General features: G+C 49.9%; 1 protein-coding gene across 1 annotated transcript in view; it reads left to right on the plus strand.

Annotated features, from left to right (window-relative positions):
- Positions 1-22,497, plus strand: part of MSI2 (musashi RNA binding protein 2) — a 156,340-nt gene that overhangs the window by 127,081 nt on the left and 6,762 nt on the right. Inside the window, exon 5 of the mRNA XM_017855908.1 lies at positions 1,581-1,643. Within this exon, the coding sequence (XP_017711397.1) occupies positions 1,581-1,643 (63 nt within the window). The remainder of the gene's footprint in view (positions 1-1,580; positions 1,644-22,497) is intronic.

Below are 22,497 nucleotides of genomic sequence, written 5' to 3' on the forward strand. Positions count from 1 at the left end.
CATGGCTGCCTTCTGGGGAAGGGAGGGCCTCCAGTCACCATGCATGGTCTCCATGGGAGCTTGGAGACCTGCAGCCAGGGACAACCGTACATTTATTTCACCTGGATCTTTCTTTTTCCCCCCTTCAACAGCCCTATTACCATATTTAAATGCAAGTATGTCTCTTTTCATTGACATTTTAAGTAGCTTAGCCTGACCTTTTTAGAGTAGCATGTTCCCCTTTGAACTTCTTTCCCTTCAGTAGTACCGTGTAGCTAGGACAATAGTCTTAGAGTTTAGTGGGCTTCTAGTTCGCTCTGTTTGGGGGAGCTTTGTCTCTGCTTTCTTCCCTCCTCTGCTCCCTGCCCCTGACGGTGCATGTCTTCCTCTCATCCTGTAGAAATTCCTTGTTTAAAAGGCTCAGTGGCTAAAGTTGAGCAGCCCTGCTGGGGGCTTTTTATTGAGTTTGCGGCTGGCTTCTGGCACATCATTCAAAACCACAGTCATTGGAAATGGGTCTTGGGGTCAGGCCTCCAAGTATCTGCCTGGATGGCAGAGGATGTGTGTCTTTATATGTATGGGAGTGTATCTGTGTGTGTCCCAGTGTGAGGCTGTGTGTGCACGTGCTGGTGGCTGAGAGAAGCCCAGGGGAGGGGACTTGGCATACTTCATCTGGAATCTGCAGCTACAAGAAGTTACCTTGGCCTTCTGACTATTGTTCCCATTGCTGGGACAGCCTTGCTGCCTGGTGCATTTTTAGATAGCATAAGCCTTGATCAAGAAGAACTCCAGGGACCCCTAGGAAACCCTCTAGTGCCAGTTTCATCTGGTCCATGGGGCTTAGACCGAAGAGCCACATCTAAATTCCCACAATTGCCTCAGGAGGTTGAAACACTGAGAGATCAAATAAAGCCATAGGACTCACTCCACATAGACCCCTGCAGCCCCGCGCTCCCTTTCCTGTCTGGCTCCATGTGTATGCAATCACCTGGGACCCCCAAATGCCTCACCCTTGGGCCTGGGGTTGTGATGCTGCTGACTTGATGTTTTGACAAAAGTCTGGAGTTAAAAAGGCCATGCTAACCTGCAGAGCCTTCAGAGAACAGCTGGCATTAAGCCAGCTCCTGGCCAAGGTGCCTGCTCTGTCAATAGGCCGTCCCAAGTGCCTCCTGCCTGTGGCACAGGGCTGACCACTCTGCCACGATCTCTGCAAGGAGCAGTGGGCCAGCCCAGCGATGCTCAGTTCTACTCAAGACAACCCCAGGGGAGCCACCCTGTGTCAGTGCAGGGTCAACAGGGAGCTCAACCCCGCTTCTCAAGAAAAAGATTCCTCCTACAATTCTTGAATTATTGTTGTGGGCCTTCTAGAACCAGCTTCTGGGGTGACAAATGGGTGAGAATCAAATGCACCTAAAGATGTTGTGCCTTCTGGAAGCCTGACAGCCACTACTCTGTGTCCCTCTCAAAAGCTGCCCCGTGAAAATCCCTTCCCACTCCTGTCTTTGTGTGGAGGGCGGGGGTTGTGTGGCCCGTGACCTGGGTCTGTGCCTGGCCCTTTCAAGGATTCCTCCGTGACACAGGCTCCTCTCTCTCCTGGCCAGGCTTCCCAGCAGCGGCTTATGGACCAGTGGCAGCAGCGGCGGTGGCGGCAGCAAGAGGATCAGGTAGGAAGGTGTATGGGACAGGCGACTCCCAGGCATGCCCCCAGTGTGCAGGGGGAGGTCAAGGCCCTGTCGGATCTGTGTGGCTGCATCTGTCCAACACCACTCTCACCACAGCCCCGGGGAGGGGGTGGACAGGGAGGCGCGGGCAAGGCCTGGCCACCCAGGGCACTTGTAGTGGGGTCAGTCACAGTCATGGGACTGCAAACCAAAGGCAGATTATTATTCTCTGTTAAAAAAAAAAAAAAAAAAAAAAAAAAAACCTGAGTTTCTTTTTGACTTTGACCGCCCCGTCACCTGACAACTAGCTTCAGGTACCTGTGGTCATTTCCCTCCTTGGCTTTTGCTAATTCAACAGGCTCCCTTCCTTGGGTCCCTGAGCCAGCCAGAGAAATGCTAGGCTGTCCCCTGGGCCCCTGCTGCACTGGCAGGTGGGCTTGCTGGATTCTGGCTAAACCCCCAGAGCCCCTGAAAGCCATAGGGCCAGCCCTGAGCCTCAGTAAATGAAGCTGCTGTTTCCGGAGCTGCTGTGCCTCCCAGACTCTTCTTAGCCAGACTCCTCGGCTCCAGCTGCCAAGGGAATTGGGCCTTCTGTCCCGTGAGGTTGCTCCAGTCCTTCGGTCTCCAAAGCCAAACTTTTAGATGTCTGGAACCCCTCAAGTGACATGGGAACACTATCCCAGCATTACCATGGGGTCAGGCCAGAGCTGGGACATGTCCAGGATGCCCGGGGTCCCTTTTGTCCCTCTCCCCAAAATGCTTTCTGCCTTTCCAGGCGAGCAGGGCTTCCGCTGTGCACTGGGCTCCCTCCCCACCCCTGCTCCCTGAACTGAGTGGTCATGGTTTGCAGCTCTTGCCCCCTATGCCCCACGGACAGGGCTCTGGAGCACCCAGGGAAGCGCCTAGTTTGATGTCACAGGGCTCTGAGGAGGGTGGGGCTGGGCAGGGTGGGGGGCTGGTGAAGGTACCAGGAAATAGAGCATTAAAAGCCCAGAGGGCAAATGCCAAGAACCCACACCCTGGGTGATGAAAAGTTGGCACAGTGAGGCCCATTAGAAAACTTCAGTAAAAATCCGTTCCATGCAAACTGGCACTGCCTCGAGCTACAAAGGACCCACTCCCCCGAATCATCCACTCGGGTTTTGTTTGGGGGCTAGGGAGTTCTCAGGGGTTGCCGAGGGGCAGTTTGCCAGAGAGCTGGCAAGTGGGCAGACTGGCAGGCAGGTCCAGAGAGTGGGGCCCCCTTCCTGAGCTTCTGCTCACCACAGCCAGTGTCCAAAGGCCCCACCTGCCCTCTGGCCAGTGTCCCTCGGTCCCCCCAGCCCTGGGCCCTGGGGGCGGGGTGCACAGCTGCCTCATGTCTCCCTGTGCCATTTAGTTTTTTAACTTGAGTGCTTTTTGGTATCATTATAAACAAGCCTCGGCCCTACCTGTGCCTGGGGTTGGGGAAAAGATAAAAGAAAACTCTTGAGATTTTTGAGTGTTGTTGGTTGTTGTTTTCTCCGTTCAGTTTCTTTCTTTTTATAACTTGGATTATGAAACTAAACTTTAACCCGAAATTAACCCTGCCTCTCTCCCCACCCCACCCCGTTCTCCTTGACTTCATGGCAAGTTTAAAGGGCAGCATGGGGTTCTTTATGAATCTGAGAGCCGTAGCCGTCTCCCACAGTCTGTGCCCCTTTCTGCCACCCCACCCTCTCATGGACCCCCAGAGCCAGGCGGGAGTCCCACCCATCCCTCTAACCCCTAACCCCCAAGGTCATCTCCAGCCACACATTTTTTTTTTTCAGGATCAGTGGTGTTTGATTTGTAGCCATTTCCATCGGGAGCAAAGTCTCTCCCAGCCCATTCTAGGTCAGCCATGCTCATCGCTGCACTGTTAGTGAACTGTATTCAGGAGTGTGCTCCCAGACCACCTGCCCACACCAGCCTGGGTTAGCGCAAGGAGTAAATCCTCAACTCCGAGGTGCCTGCCCCACCCCACAGGGTGCAGGGTCAGCCTACAAGCTACAGGGCAACCCCACAGTGCTGCCGGGCACAGGTGTCAGGGGCTTGGGATGTGCCCAAGGGCAATGACTAGACTGTATCCACCATAGTGAGGGCACTGCCTAGGCTGGAAGACACCTGCCTGTTTGTAGCCAGGCTACCCTAGTTCCTCAGCCCCACTTTGGACCTGAAACAGGGTTACAGGTTTGGGAAAGGAAGCACTGTGCCTTTCTTTCTTTTAACGCATTCTGCCAGTAAGGGGACTGTTACCTCACTCCCTCTAGAAAATGATCGGGAAGCCAAGCCTCATGGGAGGGCCAATTATTTACCTGTGAGTGGCCTCTCAGTGGCAAAAGCTCTTTGCTCTGAATTTCAAGGCACCACACAGACTCACTTGGGTGTATGCATCAGTCTAGGCCACAGAGGGCTCACTGGGGGTTGATGGCCTAGTTTCACCTTCCCCAGCTCCTGAAGCCCTGCCTTACCCACCCCACTTCCTCCCCAGGGGAAAAGGATGCTCCTGCAGCCTCAACTGCTGCAGGTCGGCACGAACTCAACTGCATTCCCTTAGAGGGAAGCACAGGGAGACATTCAGGGAGGGTCTGTTGAGTACCTACCCTGAACTTGGTACCGTGCTAAACCCGGCAGGCAACTCCAAACAGTAGGAAGCGTGGCCTCCGCTCCCCAGGGGTTCTCAGGCTTTGTTCAGGGATCAGACATCATCCTATGGAGGGCCCTGTTTTTGTCTTTGATTTTTGTCCAGCTCCAATGTTTGGGGTTTTGTTTTTTTGTTTTCCTTCTATTATGACTTCTAGGGGGAGCTCCCTGAGGTGAGAAGCACTTGCTGAGGGCCGTGGGGTGGGAGGTAGCTTCGTTTTTGCTCAGGGTGGCAACTTGGAACCGTCAGGGCTATGGTGTCAGGGTAGGAGGTCCGGGGGGGAGCCTTGAGGTCTGTGCCCACCTCAGCCAACTCCTCTGGGCCAGCCTGCCCCCCTGTTCCTAATTCCCCCAGGACCTGAGGTGAGCAGGGCTCAGGGGACCCCACCCGGTGAGGTCCCTGCCGACTCCTAGATAACTTCACTATCAGTGGTCACTTTTCTTTTCCCTTCACCTGGTAGTTTGAAATGTCATCTTTTCTTGTGCTCAGTCGAGAGTTTGTTTGTTTATTTTGATCGTATTCATTCAGTTCCAGTGGCCCCATCATGTCCCACCCAAACCTAAATTCAGTTTGACAGAAGCCTCCCCCGACAGTTGAGGGAAGTGGTTTGGATATTCAGGGTATTTTAGTTGGGGGTGACATTATGGGTGGGTCCGTGTATCAATCTTAGAGCTTCTGAGCCCCTGGTACCACCCTGTCCCACCTCTCCCCACCCACCCAGCCCCAGCCAGGACCCCTTACTGTACTTTATACTTGCCAGCTTTATTCCAATCTAGTAACATGAGCTCCTGATGGTGGTGGTGAGTGTGAGCAGTCATATTTCTGTTGTCTTTTCTCTTGCTTGGTTGGGGCTGCGGTGAGAGTGTCTCTGAGGCATACTTTCCCGCCTCTCTTACGCTAGGATCTGCACACCTCCTCTCAAACACTCTTCTGAGCACGCTCAGCGGGAAGGTTTGTCCACACCTATTAATCCTCTCTCAGTGTCCAGCTTCCTGTTAGTACCAGCTGGTTTGCATGTTTTTGCTTGTTCAGATGAAACAGTTCAAGAAACAAACTCATATCCAACTCTCAAGAAATGTCTTTTTTTGTACACTTTCGTTTTTGATTTTTTTTTATTAGTTACAACTCCAAAACACCTGTTGTCCAGTAAAACATTTCACACCTCCCCTGCCTGTTCTTAGATTGTATGTATCTGTGGGACTGAACTAAATGCATGCACTGTAGTAGATGTACTGGTAGCCGTAGCTGTAGTTGTAGTACATGCATTGTTGAGTTGATATTACAGGGTCTTTGATGGCTCGGCACAGCACGGCCGTCTGAAGGATAGTGCGGGGACCAGGAAGAGAAGGGGCTCCATATTTTCAATGTTTCCAGGGGGCTTGGATCCATGTTCTCACCATCAGCCACCACCACCTCCTCTCACACTCCCCGCTCCCCCGGTCCAGAACTGGGTCACCACCCTCAGCTCTAGCCTTCCCCACTGAGATCTCTGTTGATATTGTCCAATTATAGTGCAAAAATGGAACCAGGTTTGGAAGGAGTCTTCAAGGTCTTCCTTGTTCTTGTCTTTCTCATACTATTCTTGAACAGAGCAGATCTTTTTTTATTTCTTAAGGCCTACCAGCAACACTCCTTCGAGCCCCTCTACTCCTTGAGTCCTTTGGCAGGTCACAGCCAGCCCTTCAGGGATACAGGTCTATGTGGCAGTCCTGTCTATATGGATTACGTCTTGGGGTGGAGGGGAAATGAGACACGGTGAGGAAGGGATTGAGATCTTGAGATCCTTGGTCTGCCGACAGGGAATGCACTTGGTCCTAGTGAATCATTGCCATTTGTTTTTAAGGTTGGTGAAGTTTAAGTAGAGTAAGAGTGGTGACATTCTTAGCATGGAGATGACTGGCACAGTTTCATGGAGACAGGAAGGGAGGTGTGCTTGGAACATCCAAGAGGAACCACCCCCAGTTTCCTCCAACTCCCCAGGAAGGCTCCCTAAAGGGGAAAGGAGGAGTCCTGCAGCCTGTGCCCTTAGAACAGGAGCACATGCAGCCAGTTTGGACACACCATCTTCCCTACATTTGTGGTGACAAGCCATAAGGGAGTGCCAGAGGTCTCTCAGAGTTTTTGGAGGTATCCCCACCCCTTACATGTTGATGCCGAGTGAGTAGTGCCTGCCTCCTGGAACCTGCTCTTTAAGTCAGAGTGTGGTGGCTCTGCCCAAAGCTGCAAGAGCATTGATGGAACACAGGTGGGATCTGAACCTTCAGGGTGTGGGAGACAGAAGCCCAGGAAAACGTCAGAGTCCATAAAGTCCCCTGAGAGAATGCGTAGAGATAAAGCAAAATGGTAGTGCTGTGGAAAGAATCTAGCAAGCTGTGCAAATTGGTGGCAGAATCGGAATGAACAAGGATTGAATGTGAGTTAGGCCAATCTGCCACCAAACAGAATGAGGGCACCAAGGCCCAGGAAGATAAATCTGGAAGGAGCTGTTCTTCTAGCTTGGCCTGCATGGGGGTGCGGGTGGGGGAGGTGCACAGGGAGATGGCTGGAACTGTCAGGCTTCAGGGCTGCTGAAGCTGCAAATTGACCTGAGGCTGGGGAGTAAGAGAAGAGGGTAGGGACAGAAGGCAGGGAGAGCAGAAAATCCCCTCCCACTGGCCTAAATCCCAGGTCTGGTTCTGCTAGGAAAATGGCTTTGCTGCCCTGTGGCTGGAAATTCTAAGAGCTCCAGTTCCAGTTGGTAAAATGAGCAAAAGTAAAATGCAAGTCAGGGGATGGAATAAATAGTTTAACTTGAACCAGAAAAGAAAATGCTTTAGGGAGGAGAATAGATCTCAAGAAGTAGTCATGCCCATCCCAATCCCCCTTCAAGATGTTTTCTGTGTCCCCGCTGCAAGCCTCTGCCTTATATATGTTAGGGGCTGGGGGACATGAAAGATAGTGTCCAACATACACTCTTCCACTTGCTGGAGGGATCCTGGAGCTATTTGGGTCAGTTGCACCATAAGCTTTAGGGTTCCCAGGTATTGCTTTCAACATGTATTAAGGATTTGTTTTGTGCCAAGCACCAAGGAATATAAAGGCAGATGGCACTTTTAGCCTTCGGTGGCCTGAGACTCTAGTCCTGTCCTCTGAAAGTCTGTGTTTCCCACAATGCACTGTTTCTGGCCTGAGAATGACCACTGTCAGCTTCATTTAAAAAAGGAAAATGGATCAATGTGTGCCTTCATTTCTGAAGAGGGCTTTCCTGCGCTTCCATGAGCAAGATCCATGGGGGGGGGGGGGCGGAGCGGGGATACAGTGCAGCCATCTCTGCTTTCTCACCCAGCCTCCCTGTGCTAGCAGCAAGCATCCTCTGGGGGCTGTGACCCCAACATGGTCCATCTGTGGGTAAGGTCATGGGGACACCCTTGTGCTAAGATGAAGCCACATCTGTGGCCATGGAATCAAGCCAGTAGTGGCCCAGGGGGAGAACAAATCTCTGACCCATTAGGGCCAACCACCACAACCAGTCAGACTTACCAAAGGATCTTACCTGAACACACATCTCTCAGTCCACTGCTGTGTGTTCTGGGGATGGACACCTCGTTTCCCAGTTTGTCATTAAAATGTTCATTTCTGGGACAGCCAGGACTTTTCACCATAAAGAGTCCAGCATTGGATTTCAGTAACCCCAGTGAATTTATAATAATGCTCAGAGCTGCCCGCTGCTGACCTCAGCTTCATTCATTTTCCAAGGGCTTTCAGACCAACCCTGTTGAGGATAAAATACATCAGCTCTAATCAATAATTTTGTAATAGAAATACTGTGCACTTGATAAATCAACTCTAGTGCAATTAGTGACTAGCCTTGAAGCCCAGACCTAAGTATAAGTTAATCCTAAAGTGAATGGAGTGGGGGATGTTAATAGTCTTTTAAATCAGTGGAATTATTTTCAGTGGTTGACACATCTCTGCCTGCCCCCTGAGCTGGTTGGTCGTTGCTCTTGTGTCGGCTCAGGAGCTCAGGCCCAGCTGTCTGGAGCAGGGGTGGAAAGTGTGATGGTGTCCTTGGTAGCTCCATAAGGGCATGTAGAGCACAACAGAGAGGGGCCTAGAGACCCGCTCCTTGCACCCTGGGCTGGGTGAGGGTACTGCAGGGTCTAGGAAGCCCCTAAAGCTGGTCAACCTGCGGGTTAGTGAGAATCATCCAGGGAGCATGTGCCCAGGTGTATCATTCATGGTTGCTTGTGTTTTGCTGAGGTTTTTTTTATTTGGATGGTTGGCTGGTTGGTTGGTTGGTGTTTTGAGACAGACTCTCACATGTTGCCCAGGCTGGAGTGAAGTACAGTCTTGAACTCCTGAGCTCAAGTGAACCTGTTTCCTCAGCCTCCCAAGTAGTTGGAACTGTAGGTTCATACTACCGTGCCCGGCTTTGGTTTATTTGTTTGTTTGTTTTTTGGTCTTTTGTTTGTTTGTTTGTTTTTGTTTTTGGTAGAGACAGGGTCTCACTATATTGCTCAAGCTGATCTCAAACTCCTGGCCTGAAATGATCCTCCCACCTTGACCTCCCAAAGCACTGGAATTACAGGTGTGAGCCACTGTGCCTGGCCTCTGCAGAGTTTTGACTTTCAGATATACACCATGATGTATATTACCATAGCCACCCTGTGATATGACAATCAGGAAGGCAGAAGTTTGTGGCCTGGTTTACAAGCATGTTTTTGTTTTGTTTTTGTGAGAAAGCTGGGCTACAGAATGGCTACGTGACTTATTTTAAATCACACACCTGGTTACCTAGGGAGCAAGGCTTTGGTCAAAGGTGAAGAATCCTGGACTTGAACCCAGGTCTTTGGCCCCCTTAAGTAGCCCTCCGGAAAAGCCGTGTTTTTTATGAGGGACACACCTGCCCCCCAGGACACCGGGCATAAGCAGGAATAAAGACCGTGTAGGGACAGCCCAAGTAGCCTCAGCTTCTAGCTCTATATAGGCCAAGCACTCAGGCTCTGGCCTAAAACCTCATAGTCTGATCTTTCAGATATAGATTTCAGAACTGGACCTAGGGGACATCTGCCATGGAGTTGAATGTGGCAGATATTTATTAAGTGTATTAACAGTAGTAATTATTGTTATATGTGGTAGGTGTGGTAGGTACTGTCCTAAGCCTGATTCAAGGGTGCTTTTCACTGTATCAGAAACCTCCCAACACTGATTAAACACTATAGGTTAATGTTACAGGGAATTAAATATTATGGGGGATTTATTGGCTGACATCCTGGAAGCTCCATAGAAGAGTGGGTTTCATGCCTGGATTGTTCAGGGATCTTTTTTCTGCAATTCTCTTAGCTTTGTCCTCCTTCTCATTTCAATACTGTCTTTATATTGGTTTTCCTCATGGTGGCAAAATGATTGCAACAGTTTCTGGCATCATACCATCCTGTCCAGAAGAGGGGAGGCAGATGGTCCGGAATTCTAGGAAAGTTCAGAGCTTTGTGCTGCTTGGCTAAGGCTTGGGTTACAAAACCAGTCACTGAGGGTGGGATCCATCACCCTCTAAATGGAATGGCTCTTTACACAGTGGGGTAAGGATGGATTCCCAAAGGAAAACCTGCGTGCTGATGAGAGGGGAAATGGAAGAATGATGCTGGAGAGACAACCAGTGGATGCCCACTACAGCCCTGGAAGTTCCTGGATAAATACTAAGCAGTCTCTATGCCCTTGAAGAGCTCCCAACCTAGTGTGGAAACTAATGGGTAATTACAATAGGATGCTGTAAGCCTGGTAACAGAAGCCTATCCAACATACAGAAGTAGCACAGAGGAGGAAGTGGTTAGCTTTGCCTAGGAAGTCAGGGAATGTTTCACAGGGGAGTGAATGTTTCCACTTTTAAAGGACAAATAGGAGCTCCCCAGGGGGCCAGGGAACATCATGGGCAAAGCCACCAGACCCCAGGACAGTGGAGTCAGGTGGAGGCCCTGCAGATGCTTTATTCCAGCTGGAGAATAAAATGCAACAGGGGAGTAACTGTAGGTAAAGCCGGAGAGCTGGGCAGAATCAGAGCAGGGAACCCTTGGTACCAAGCTAAGAAGACTGGATTTACATGGGCAGGGCCCGTGAGACCATGGGAGGCCTGAAACTAGGAACTGACATCAGATTTGTATGTTAGACAAGCTTTGACAACATTGTCCAGGATGGATTCAAGACACAGGACTGAGGTGGGAGGACGAGTTATAGATAATTCATGTACATTCTAAACATTCCATAGATGTTAATATATAGCTGCTCAAGCAGTAGGCCTTGTGCTCTTATCCATAAGATGATTAACTCTGGACTCAACATCATGCTAGGGGCTGGGGTGGGATGCAGAATAATTCCATGGCATGGTCCTTGCCTTCAGCCAACTTTCAGGCTTCTGGGGAAGACAAAAGTATACAACCGATGTGAGAGCTACCCTTTAATAAGGATAGATTCCTACATGGTCAGAGAGTACCAAGCAGGCAGGAAGCTTGGTGGAGGAGGCAAGACATGACACAGGCCTTGGAGAATTTGGAGTGGGAGCTGTCTACTAGGCAGGGAATATGGGCTTGAAGAGATAGAGACAGTCAAGGTTCTGGGAGATCTTGAAAGCCATGTTGATATAGTCATAGGAGAGGGAGGTTCGTATTCTTCATGGAAGTGAAGCTCAGTAAGGACAGAGCCATCTAAAGAAGATAAGCCTGGCTGTAGCTCCACAAAGAACAGTCTGACCCCTAATCCTGGGGTCTGGGGCTGGGCTTGTGACCTGGAGCAAGGGGTGTGGAATGAGAAGCATTGAGAAAGCAGACACAGGAGGGCATTCCATGGCAAATCTCTGCCTTAGTTCCCCTGTGTTCCTTTGCTTCTGCCAACAAGTTGTTATTTATTCCCTGCTTGGGGCTATTGTTTCCCATTCCTTTGCCCTTGAGGTGGCCACTGTCCCCTTTCTTTCTGCCACTCCACTTCTCTGTCCTTGTCTTTGCCCTCTCTGTCAAAATTAGGCTCCAAGTGCCAGGAAGCCATACCTGATTCACCCTACCTGGGGCACCCCCTCCTCTGCTCCATGTCCTCAGTCCTCTTCCTCATCGGTGAGCTCTCCTGAATGAAAGGTGGCATTATGGGTCCTTGGAAGATATTTTGCATGTGTCTGTGGGTGGCACCTGCTTTCCCCAACAATGCAAACCATCAGGCCTCCCGGAGGCAAAGTCAACCTAGTCCTCATTCTTCATATGGATGAGTAATTACTATGCAATTAGAAAATACAGAAAATAAAGAGGCCCTTTGTTCCTGGTTGCTTATTAATATTAATTTTTTAAAAAAGGTCTCCCTTCCCAGCTTGGGATCCTACAGAACAGGAAGCAGACAAATAATGCTTTTGAACAGCTGTGATGGGCTGTGGAAATTAGATCTGTCAGGGGATGAGAACACCACAATGGCAGCCACTCCATGGCATAGGCTAAAAGGGTTCCAGGGAAAGGTATCTTGTAAGTGGTCAATAGAATGCTAGAGACACATCCTAGCCAATGTTAATACAATAATGATAATAGATGTTAATAATACTAGCTCACATATATTATGAGTGAGCCAAGTATCATGTCAAGCCCACCAGCCTTATACCCCATTTAATTCTCATAACCCTATGAAGTGAGCACTAATGATTCTCATTCCCATTTTAAAGATTTAAACACTGTAGTTTGGAAAGGATAGTAGCTTATCTGAAGTGGCAGAGACCGGATTTGAGCCTAAGCCTGTCGTCATTCTGTCCTCGGATAAGCCACTATCAGCGGACGCTCCATCGCACCAGCCCTGCGATGGCTGAGCCAGGCTCTGCAACCTTAAAACAGACACTCAAGAAAAAAACACAGCTGCTCTTAACTCAATTCTCCATTATCCTTGGGGGAGGAGATAACCCCAAATCATTTACAAGTGGCCTCAGGAGGCAGTATAAGTATTTTTTGCACCTGCTCCTGCTGTTGCATACACTGCCTGGCTTTGGCTGAGATTTCTGATCAGGTTTCTGGTCCCTGAATGCACTCAGACCAGTGTCAGACAAAGGAGGCCGCGAGGAGGCGTGGTCGGGTAAGAGGAAGCCAGCCTGAAGAGAATTATTGGAAGGGAACCTTTAGCTGAAACAAGGCTGAGGGAAGTTAGCCAATGCCCAGAAGAAACTAGGCAATGAAGCACGGGCGGGCTTCTCCGGGAAGACAGACGTCCTCTGTAGGGATGAGTCAACATTCTTTCCTGTGGGCTGCGAGGACCGCATCTGGAAGGTCGCTGGGAAGCCCCGCCCGGCCTTACGACTGGGAGGTGATTGGCTGCCCAGTTGCTGGGGCTTTGCTCTGAGCCAGTGGCGGGGGGAGGGGCGGGGCCAAGGCGGGAGCTGCGGGCTTCTTGGCCAACCATCCTGCAGGGAGGCTGGGCACCCGGTACCATGGCAACCGCGAGCAGGGCCTCATTTGTTTTGTAGATGAGTAATTACTACACAATTAGAGAAAGCTAAAAATAAAGGGGCTCTTTGTTCCTGGTTACTTATTAATATTAATAAAATGGTCTGCCCAGGTCTGTGGTAAAGATTTGATGCCTGGGTGCCTGTGGCAGAGGCTATATAGCCAGGAAGGGCAGCCCAGCCCCTCTTGCCTCTCTTTCGGAAAGTTATTTCTGACTGTATCCTGAAGAGGGTGGGCTTCTGACCTTGGAGAGAAGAGGAGGGGCTCAGCATGACAGACATGGGATCCAGGATGCCCTGGAGTCGGGGTCAGTCACTGACTAAGGTGGAAAGGTGGCGGCAGCGTCACCATCCTTCAGAGGAAAGACAGACGCACAGCAGCAAAGCAGACACCATGGACCAGTGTCAGAAAAGACCCCTAGTCCAGTTTTGCTGTGTCCTTCTGTGTTTTCTGGCTTTGCTTGATCAGCTCCAGGTGTGTAAAATAGTCTTTAAGTCTTCAATGGAGGTAGCCCCCAAGACTCCAGTGACTCCCTTCCCGTCTGGCTTAAAGGGCACATTCGGTTCAGGCTTGGAAATGATCTGCTGGAGGTTTACACTGTGTTCAGGGTTGTCCCCATGGCTCCGCATGCCCTGGCCTTCGAAGTTAAAGCAGCTGAGAGGCTTGCTTTCTATCCCTTCTGCCTCCTAGGGGGAGAGGTTGCCTGGTTGATTACTCCAGTGAGGATGATTAACAGCTTTAAAAAAATAGAGGCGGCATAACAGCGTAGAAGGCAGAGTAGGGAATCGGAAGACTTGGTTCCAGGCCTGCTTCCACCTCTACTAAATGAGGATTTCAGACTAAAGGGTTCTTGGGGGCCATTTCAGTTCTACAGCTCTGTTTTGCTGCTGTTTCCAAAGCTTGAAATCCCTTTTCCTTGGAGATAGGAACAGTGACAGTGACAGTGCCTTAAGATCTGAGAAAACCCGCCAGGCGCAGTGACTCACACCTGTAACCCCAGCACTTTGGGAGGCCCAGGCGGCCGATCACTTGAGGCCAGGAGTTTGAGACCAGCCTGGGCAACATGGTGAAACCCCATCTCTCCTAAAAATACAAAAATCAGCCAGGTGTGGTGGTGTGTGCCTGTAGTTTCAGCTACTTGGGAGACAGGCAGGAGAATTACTTGAACCCGGGAGCCCTAGGTTGCAGTGAGCCAAGATTGTGCCACTGTACTCCAGCCTGGGTGACATAGCAAGACTCCCTCTCAAAAAAGGGGAGGGAAAAAAAAGAAAAGAAAAAAGATCTGAGAGAAGTGAGTGGAGAGAAAGCCGAGAGGTTCCAGGTGATAGAAAACTTGGTGGGAATTTGAAAACAGTCAGCCATGAATTGTTTAATGCATGAAGGCAATGGGAGGGACAGAAGCGGTTCCAGAACTGTGTATCATTTTACACATCTGTCCTCAGACTTCCATCCTTGGGTGTGGTTGATTAAATCTCTTAGGGTTTGATTCTGTGTGGATGGTATTCATGAATAATAGTGGACCTGTAAAAAGCTGCTGTCAATGAGCAAATCAACCCAGAGACTGAGGCCAAAGCTGTGGCTCTTGAACGTTACTCCCTGTTAGGATCACCCAGGGAGGTTTTAAACTGTGCAGTGGCCAGGCTGCATCACAGACCCATCAAACCAGAATCTAGCAGGCTGAGCCTCAGGCAGGTACAGTGTGTAACACTGGGCCCAAGTAGCTCATGTTCTTGCTGGATGTAAAGCTCCATAACATCTCTGTGGCTGTAACTGGTACCCCAGCCTCCTCTAACTGGGAGGTGGGGAGGTGGGGCTGGGATCTCTAGCCTGCTGCTGTGGAGCCCATGGCTCTCCTGCCTCCATTGGTCTTCCCAGCAGGGTCAGGAAGGCCACCCTCCAGGGTGGACCAAGGGGTTTTTGTCCTCATGGAGGGACCCCCCTGTCTCCCTCGAGGACAGGCCAGTCCTGGCTGAGATTAAGGGCGTGTACAAATAAAACTAGCAGCCTGCAGCAACTGTAAACAGAGAAGCAGCCACCCTCCTTGACTGACCAATGGGGGCCTTTTGGTAAGGTCGGAGTTTGTTTGTTATTAAAGACCTAATTAGAAACATGAGAGGGAGCTGAATGGCTCTGTGCTTGGCTAATTAGTGACATGTATGCGCCTGCTTTGAACTTCAAGGACACAGAACTATTAGTGCTTACATAAAAAATGGATTAGACTCCTGTGCCTTTATAATCATTAAAGAGGAGCTACTCAAGTGGAAAGTCTTTTGTGTGGGTCCTCAAGGGGCTGCCCCTGGGATACGTTCCCCACCCCACCCTGCCCCCTGCCTGCTAGAGCCCCAGCAGTGAGTTTTCTATTAGATATGATTGGGCAATAAATACCGTTCAGCCCTAGGGCATGCGAGCTCCCCAAAGGCCTTGGCTCTCAGCAGAATGGAGTGGTCTTTTAGGATTGAGATCAGCTCTCTGGGTGGCCCCCTGGGTCCAGGCACTTTCCTGGGGTTGGGGAGGGGAGTTCTAGGGAGGGCCCAGGGTTGACCAGGGCTTACTTTCCCTCTGGCAGTGCCCTCTCTGCTTTCAGCCTGACCCCACCAGTACTGCAAGTCTGCTTGTTCTTTGGTCTGTGGCATAGGGGAGAGTCACCTAGTCATCAGGAGAGAGGCAGTCCTGTATCTCTTGGGGCAGTCAGATCCTGACCTCAGGGAACCCCCACCCTGATGGAAGAGATGTTTTCACGGCCAGGGAGCTCCCAATTTGGAAAGGGCAACAGGGTCCATCCCTCAGGAGCTTCTACTCCAAGGTTGGAGAATCTGTTCTGTGTCCTTGAATTTGCAATTTCTCTGGGGCAAAGAAAGATCCAAGTAAACAGAGGAAACCTTGTCAAAGTATGATTCCAGGAGGGACACCTGAGCAGCGTAATTCAAAAAGCATGTGCCTTCAAGTTAGAGCCAGATTTAGTCCTGTCTGAGACACTGTGTGGCATTGGACACATTTCCTAGCTGCTCAAATCCTTGGTCTTCTTATCTGTAATGGGGGTTACAGAGCTGCTCTTACAAGATGTTCGGAGCATGAAAAAAGATGGTGTGAAACACCTACCAACATGCCTAGCAACACGGTAGGGCTCATAAGTATGCGTTCCCTTTCCAGCCTCACACCTGCAGGAGCCGCAGCTTCTAGAACTTTGTGCTTCTTGCCTCATTGGTTTTCACCTCCAGGCCCTGTTTTGTCCCTGCTAGTATCAGGCCTAACGGGGCAGAGTGACATCTAATTCCTACACAGCTTCTCATCATGATTGAGAAGACCACGTTAGGCTGCCTCATAAGTCTGTGGTCCTAGCCTTGGATTTCATAGTGTTTTCTTTTAGCAGTAGTCTGTCGTGCAGAAACTGGGCCTGCAGTGAGTGGAATCACTTATAAGACACAAGGAAGGATCTGAGCCTCCTGGCCAGCGGCAGGCAGGAAGGTGGTTTTCAGGTTGGAAATTGGTGCCTGAGCACACCACAGAGCAGCAACATGAGAGGTTGGCTGGAGACATGTGGGGAAAAGCCAAACTGGCTTCTTTTTTGATAAGAGAGATGAATGTGCTTCAAGGACAGAGGCAGTCACTGGATCAAAGCAAAGCAATGCAAGGGACATTTTCAGGACTGAACTAGTAGAAACTTGGAGCCACCAAACTGCAAGAGAGAATAGGGAGTTGTCTCCCGGCAGCAAACTCCCTGTCTATTTCCTTTGGAGTCTCAGACCTGGGAGGGCTGGATGAGGAAGCAAAGGCTCTGGTATCACCCAACAGGGGCCACCTCTCTGCCTTTTCTCTGCTGAGTGGTGATGGTGGCATCTCGCCTCCCCACAGCTGCATGCCCAGCTGCTGGGTGGCTCAATGCAGCATGGCATGGGTGCTGCAGGTTCCGAGGAGCCTCCTTGTCTGTTAGTCCTTGCAAATTCTAACCTATGTGGGCCTGGAGTCTGAAGCCAATTAATTTAAGGAAGAGGCAGCAGGATGTTAGTGTTAAGACACCGCCTGCTTCAGCCAAACCGTAACATGTGTCTCCCGGGTTAGTTTTCCCTCCTCTTCTGAAGCGCTTTAGAGGCTCAGGGTGAGCTGTTGTTGAAGCATCCATTCACGGTGGAGAGGGATCAGGAACACCATCCTGCGTTTGAGGCTTGAAGCCTGGTCTGGTGAAGCCTGGCAGATAGTTCACACAAGCAGGACAAGCCCTGTGCCAATGCCAGGCAGGAGTGACCTATGGTCACCGCACAGGGCCCCAGTGACTGCCTCATGGCCTTTCCCTTCCCGAGGCCCTCTGTGCTTGCCTCCTGGAAACCTGCAAACAAACTCAGTCCTTCAGGGCCCTTAGGGGTTGAGAGAAATGGGAACTGACCTCAACTCCAGAAAGTTCTTTCCTTGGCCTCATGACGCAAGCCTGGTTTCTCTGGCCACAAGGCCACAGCCCATTCAAGGCTGCTCCATCCCCAGAATTTGCACCATGAGCAGACAGCAGTCAACCACTAACAACCATCCTCCCTCACCCACCTTCCCAACCCAGCAGCCTAGAACCCACCCGGCCTGGTGCTTTTGGAGCTTGAGCTACACTTACAGAATCAAATCAGGGCTGATAATAAAAACGTATCAGGAGGGCCGGGCAAGGTGACTTATGCCTGTAATCCCAGCACTTTGGGAGGCTGAGGCAGGTGGATCACCTGAGGTCAGGAGTTCGAGACCAGCCTGGCCAACATGGTGAAATGCTGTCTCTACAAAAAATACAAAAATTAGCCAGGTTTGGTGGCGCACACCTGTAATCCCAGTTACTCAGAAGGCTGAGGCAGGAAAACCACTTGAACCTAGGAGGCAGAGGTTGCAGTGAGTCAAGATTGCACCACGGCACTGTTGAGATTATATCTCAACAGAAAATGCATGGTCCTAGCCAGAAAGCCTTTCTCAGATGGGTTGGTTCTGGGTGTTTGGAACTTTCTCCCTACACTGATCTGAATGGTAGTGTGCTTCCCCAGCTTTACCACTTACATGTTATAGGAGAGTTTTAGAACTGGCTAATAACGATATTATCTCCTGAGGGTTTTGGGGGAGTGTGACTTGACCAGAAGCCAAGATCTTTCAACAAAATAATTCACAAGTGTTAAGTGCTCATGTCCATCAGTTCGCTACTTGAGACAGGCCAACATTAACCAGTAGACATTATCAGCACCAACCTCAGTGGTCTGAATCAGGTTAAGTTTTGAGAACGAGCAGAAACTACAACTTATCATAAGACTGGCGCCATTATCACTGACATTTGGAATGTCTGTGTGATGCTGGCTGCCCTATCAGCCCAGTGCGTGCCCAGACACTCACCATGTGTCCCGTGCAGCATGTAAGAGGAGCCAGGCGACTTGAGATACATCAAGACTAGCATGATGTTGACACCAGGCTGAGTTTGTACCTCTTAGTAATATATCTGTTTGTATATGCAGACAGTGAAAAAGAAATCCCATCACATTGCTCTCTTAGTCCTTCCCCATTTTTAAAGTATCTTCCCCTTCCCTTCTGAAATCGCCTGAATTTCAGCAGAGCTTTAAAAACTATATTGTGTATAAAATTGATTGTCCCTGCATCTGGGTGCCTGAACTGATTTGATTTTAATTTAGCATGTCATACAATTTTCCCAGGTTGGACATCGTTGCTGATCTTCTCTACTAGTCTCTGCTACCTTCAGGCTAAGCTCTAGAAGGAAAGCTTGAGCCAAGGATTGCTGGGACATAGCTGGCCGGGCAGACTCCTGGAGTGTAATCCTACCTTGCTCTGCTCGAGACATGCCAATTCATAACCGAGTATTCTCCTTCCATTATCAGAAATAGATTTTGTCTTTTCATGCTTACCTTACGCATTTGACCATCTGCAATTATTTACAGTGGGCACTGTTTTCAGAGGGCACAGGAAGGAAACTGCAGAATGGGATCCCCAATTCTGTTCCCCAGAAAGGCCTCTGGCTGCCCAGTTGCCGAAATTCAGAGCCCTCCAATAAAGGGTAGCTGGCTGTTCAGAGGGACTCATGCAGGCCCTCACTGTTGACAGCCAACTGGCATTGTGGAGCCAGTGTCCACTGAGGAATGGCAGAAGGTTGCTATTGCTCTTTGGAGAATATGCTCTCTGATCGGGAACATAGGGTTCCCTGAGAATCCCGAGAGTTCCCCACCTGCCTGGAGGAATTTCTTGCTAATAAGGGAGATAGAGTCCTATGACTGTGGAGTTTTAAATCAAGGCAGATACAAGCATGATATAGACAAGATGAAGGTAGAGGTGAGTGTTGGAGAGTGTGATAACTTTATTTAGTTTCTTTAAATTTCTCTAAAACAAAAACTCCTAAAAATTCAGTGTGATGAATTAACACAGCCTCTGCCCTCATAGACTATTACACAGGCTTATGACCTCTCCTGTTCTCAGTCCTCCATCCTGTCAGGACTGGGGGTTGGGAATGGAGGCCGTGACACCAGTCAGCCCAAATCCCTTCTGCATTGGACTTGGCAAGGGTGGGCCCTCCATTGCATTTGTCTTACCTGAGCCACATGCACGAGCTGGGCAGGGAAGAGTCTTTCTCCCGGAAATGTGCCAGGGGCCACTGCGGTCTTCTGCCTGAAATGAAACCTGGCAGCAGCAGATAATTCACAATGCAGATGACTGAAATTGTCTGGAGGGCTGGGCCTGGCTTTTGCGGAAATGTGAGACCCACCAAACTACGAGCTGGGTCTAGGGCTGGAACTTGGTGGGCCCCTGGCTTGTCCCAAGTATGTGAACTGAGCTCATATGGAAAATATTTTGTTAACAGTTCCTTTCTCTGGATCAGTAATAATCCAATTTTCAGGCCTTAGAGCCAGAGGTGCCCTCTGAGGGGTGCCCCTCCTCATTGTCCTTGCTCTAGCTTTTTGCCTCAGGTCCAGTGACATCACTTAGGGACAACACAAAAATTATTGGACTAGACTTCCATACCTTTTCTAGACCTACAGTGAGGCTGTTCTGACTCCTACCACTTCCCTACCCTCCATGCCTAATTCCACTCTCAGCCCAGTCCCTTGTCACCACAGTTGGGCAGAGTCACATGCTGGCCAGACAGCAGGCATCTCTCCCATCTCGCTTTAGAACCCTAAGGGAAAGATGCCCAGTAGCTTTGGGTCCAACCCTTGCAGGTGAGAGTCTTAAGTCTGCAGCATCCATCTCTGTCAAGATCTCCAGGATAAGATTCTCGGACTTTCCCAAGTCAGCCATCAGAGTATTTTATTGATGGGCAGGAAGTTTCTCCTTTTATCCCGTGTGAAATGCCACCAACTTTCATTCAAGTGCATCTCCTCTTGCCTTCCTCGGTGAGATTCTTTGTCCTTGCTTTTCTGACTCCCATTCCCAGTTCTTTCTTTCTTCAGGCCCAAGATGATTAAATGCACCAAATGGATAAATTGGGATTTTTGTAAGTCACCTCCTGATTCATATGGATAGTGAATTGCATTTTCCTATATCAGATTTTCCTAAATCCATGTGTGGTACCTGCCTTATTGGGCTCTGCATACATAACTATTTCAGAAATAGGGTGTATTTGTTTTAAACTTGACAAGTTACAGAACACTTTCTCTTTTTCATTCCTAAAGCAGCCCCGTGAGTCAGATTGAATAAGGAAAGCATCACTCACTTGCTACAGATGAGGACTTGGGCTTGTGAGTGGCTTCTTAGCCCAAGGCACCTGACTGTAAGAACAGAGCTGGGGTCACAGTCAGGTCTTCTGCCTCCGAGTCCAGTGCTCCCTTTCTCTGCATCATTGCTGCCTCTCTGTGGGTGCTACCTTGACTGCGAAAGCCCAGAGGATATTGGGGAGTGAGGATGAGGGGCAAAGAGAAACCTGCCTGGGATTAAAATGCTGCCATGGATGCTGCTAATGAAATGAACCTGATCACCACAATGAGCCCCCAAACTGCCATCCTAGAGCAGGGCTTATCCCAAGCCACTTAATGCTCATCGCTCCTGCTGCAAAAATGCCAAGACGTATGCAAGACATTGTCCTCTTCTGGGACAGGAGTCATAATATCCAATTTATAAATCTCAGCACTGTTTATTTATTCAACAAAGTGTACTCCCTGCCCCCCCCCACACACACACACACACACGCACACCCTAGCTGAGCAGTAGACAAGTGCCCTTGCCCACTAAGAGCCATGTCCCATCTTCTCTTCCCAGGCTGATCCTGGTATATGGGACCGATTCTGGCCCCCCAAAATAAGTCTCCGTGCCTGGGGAAAAGGCACCCTTCACTTAGAAAGATCACTGAGAATTGACTGGAGAATGACTTCCACAGAAAGCACCCTCCGGTCAGAGATTTGGCTTCATGCCTCCCCCACCCACCCCCTGCAACCCCACTCTCTACCTCTCCTCTTAGAGGGAGACAGCGTTCTCAGATGACCCCCTTTCCTATGTAACCAGCCAGTGTTCAGTATGTGGAGTTACGCTGACTTCGCGAAAGAAGAAAATTGCTTTGTCCCTAATGCCTTCCCACTGTCAGACAGCAGGAACAGCTACTGACAAGTTTATGTGCCAAGTGGCAGTCCCCATTCTCTCCTAAGCAGCCGGAGGCGTTGCTTTTTATGAGTCTTCTCAAAGATGCATGAGTTTCCAGATGGCTTGTTCGGGGACTTTAACATGCTTTCTGGAGCCTGGGTCTTCTGCTCGCAGAGACAGACAGACAGAAGTGTTGACTGTGGAAAATAGAGGCGCCTCTCTTCCATGCGCCCGGCCCTCAAGGGTGCGGGTTCCACTGCCTAGAAGCCAGAGCTGGGTGCTTATTGCCTGCCAGCTGCGCCCTCTAGTGGAGACCCAGCAGCCCTGTCTTTCACCCCTGGCTGGGGGACATCTGCAAGGTGACTTTGAGCTGAGGCTCCGGCATTGTGATGAGCAAGTGCATAATAAAACAGGACTTGGGATTTGAAAGCTGCATTCTAATACAGTGTCTTCTCCACGGTGATTTTAGTGTCATTTGATGGAGGATGACTGAGCAAGGAGGGGTGATATAGACCTAAGATGAGCTGCTTATTGTGAAATTCCCTTCAGGCCGACTCAGAAGCCACAGGCCTCCTCGCACACAGGAATGGGAGAGGTTGCCTAGGATGGGCATAATACCAACAGCCCTTCTGTCTTCTAAGCCTGCAGAAGGGGGCATTTCTGGACATCACCCTTCTGTGGGCATGCTACATCCTGTCTCCGAGACTGCTTCTGCTGGCTAGGTTAGTCTCTAGCTGGCTCTTCTGTTGGAAGAAACGGAAACCTAAACCTGCTTCTCTCCGCCCACTAGTTAGGTGAGCCTGCCCAACACCTTCCTGGGTTCACATCCGGCCAGACAAGAAAGAAGCCAAAAAAACTTTCTTTCCATCAACCACTGTGCCTCCTCATGCCCACCCCATCCTATTAGCCTAAAATGGAACAGGCTAATTAGTTCATTTGCATAGGGAGGGATTTCAGCTGCCTGGACAAAACCAGGAGTCCACCGTCCGTCCAAGCTTCTTCTGTTTTCCTGAGCTCAGAAGAAAAAAATGTGTTAGACTAAGATAATACCGCCTTTTGAATATCTCGGCTTGATATTTGCCTCCATGAGTGAGAGGGCCAAGTGTTATCTGCAAGTTGAATCTTCTGTATTCAAAAATCTCTGATCCTTTTGTCTGCCAGCGCATTCCCAGATCAGCCGTTCACTTGCTCTCAGCCTCTGTAATTTATTTTTTTCTTTTTCTCTTTAACCTGCTCTTTCCAT

Source organism: Rhinopithecus bieti, unplaced genomic scaffold, assembly GCF_001698545.2.
Source record: "Rhinopithecus bieti isolate Rb0 unplaced genomic scaffold, ASM169854v2 scaffold_41709, whole genome shotgun sequence".
NCBI lineage: Eukaryota > Metazoa > Chordata > Mammalia > Primates > Cercopithecidae > Rhinopithecus > Rhinopithecus bieti.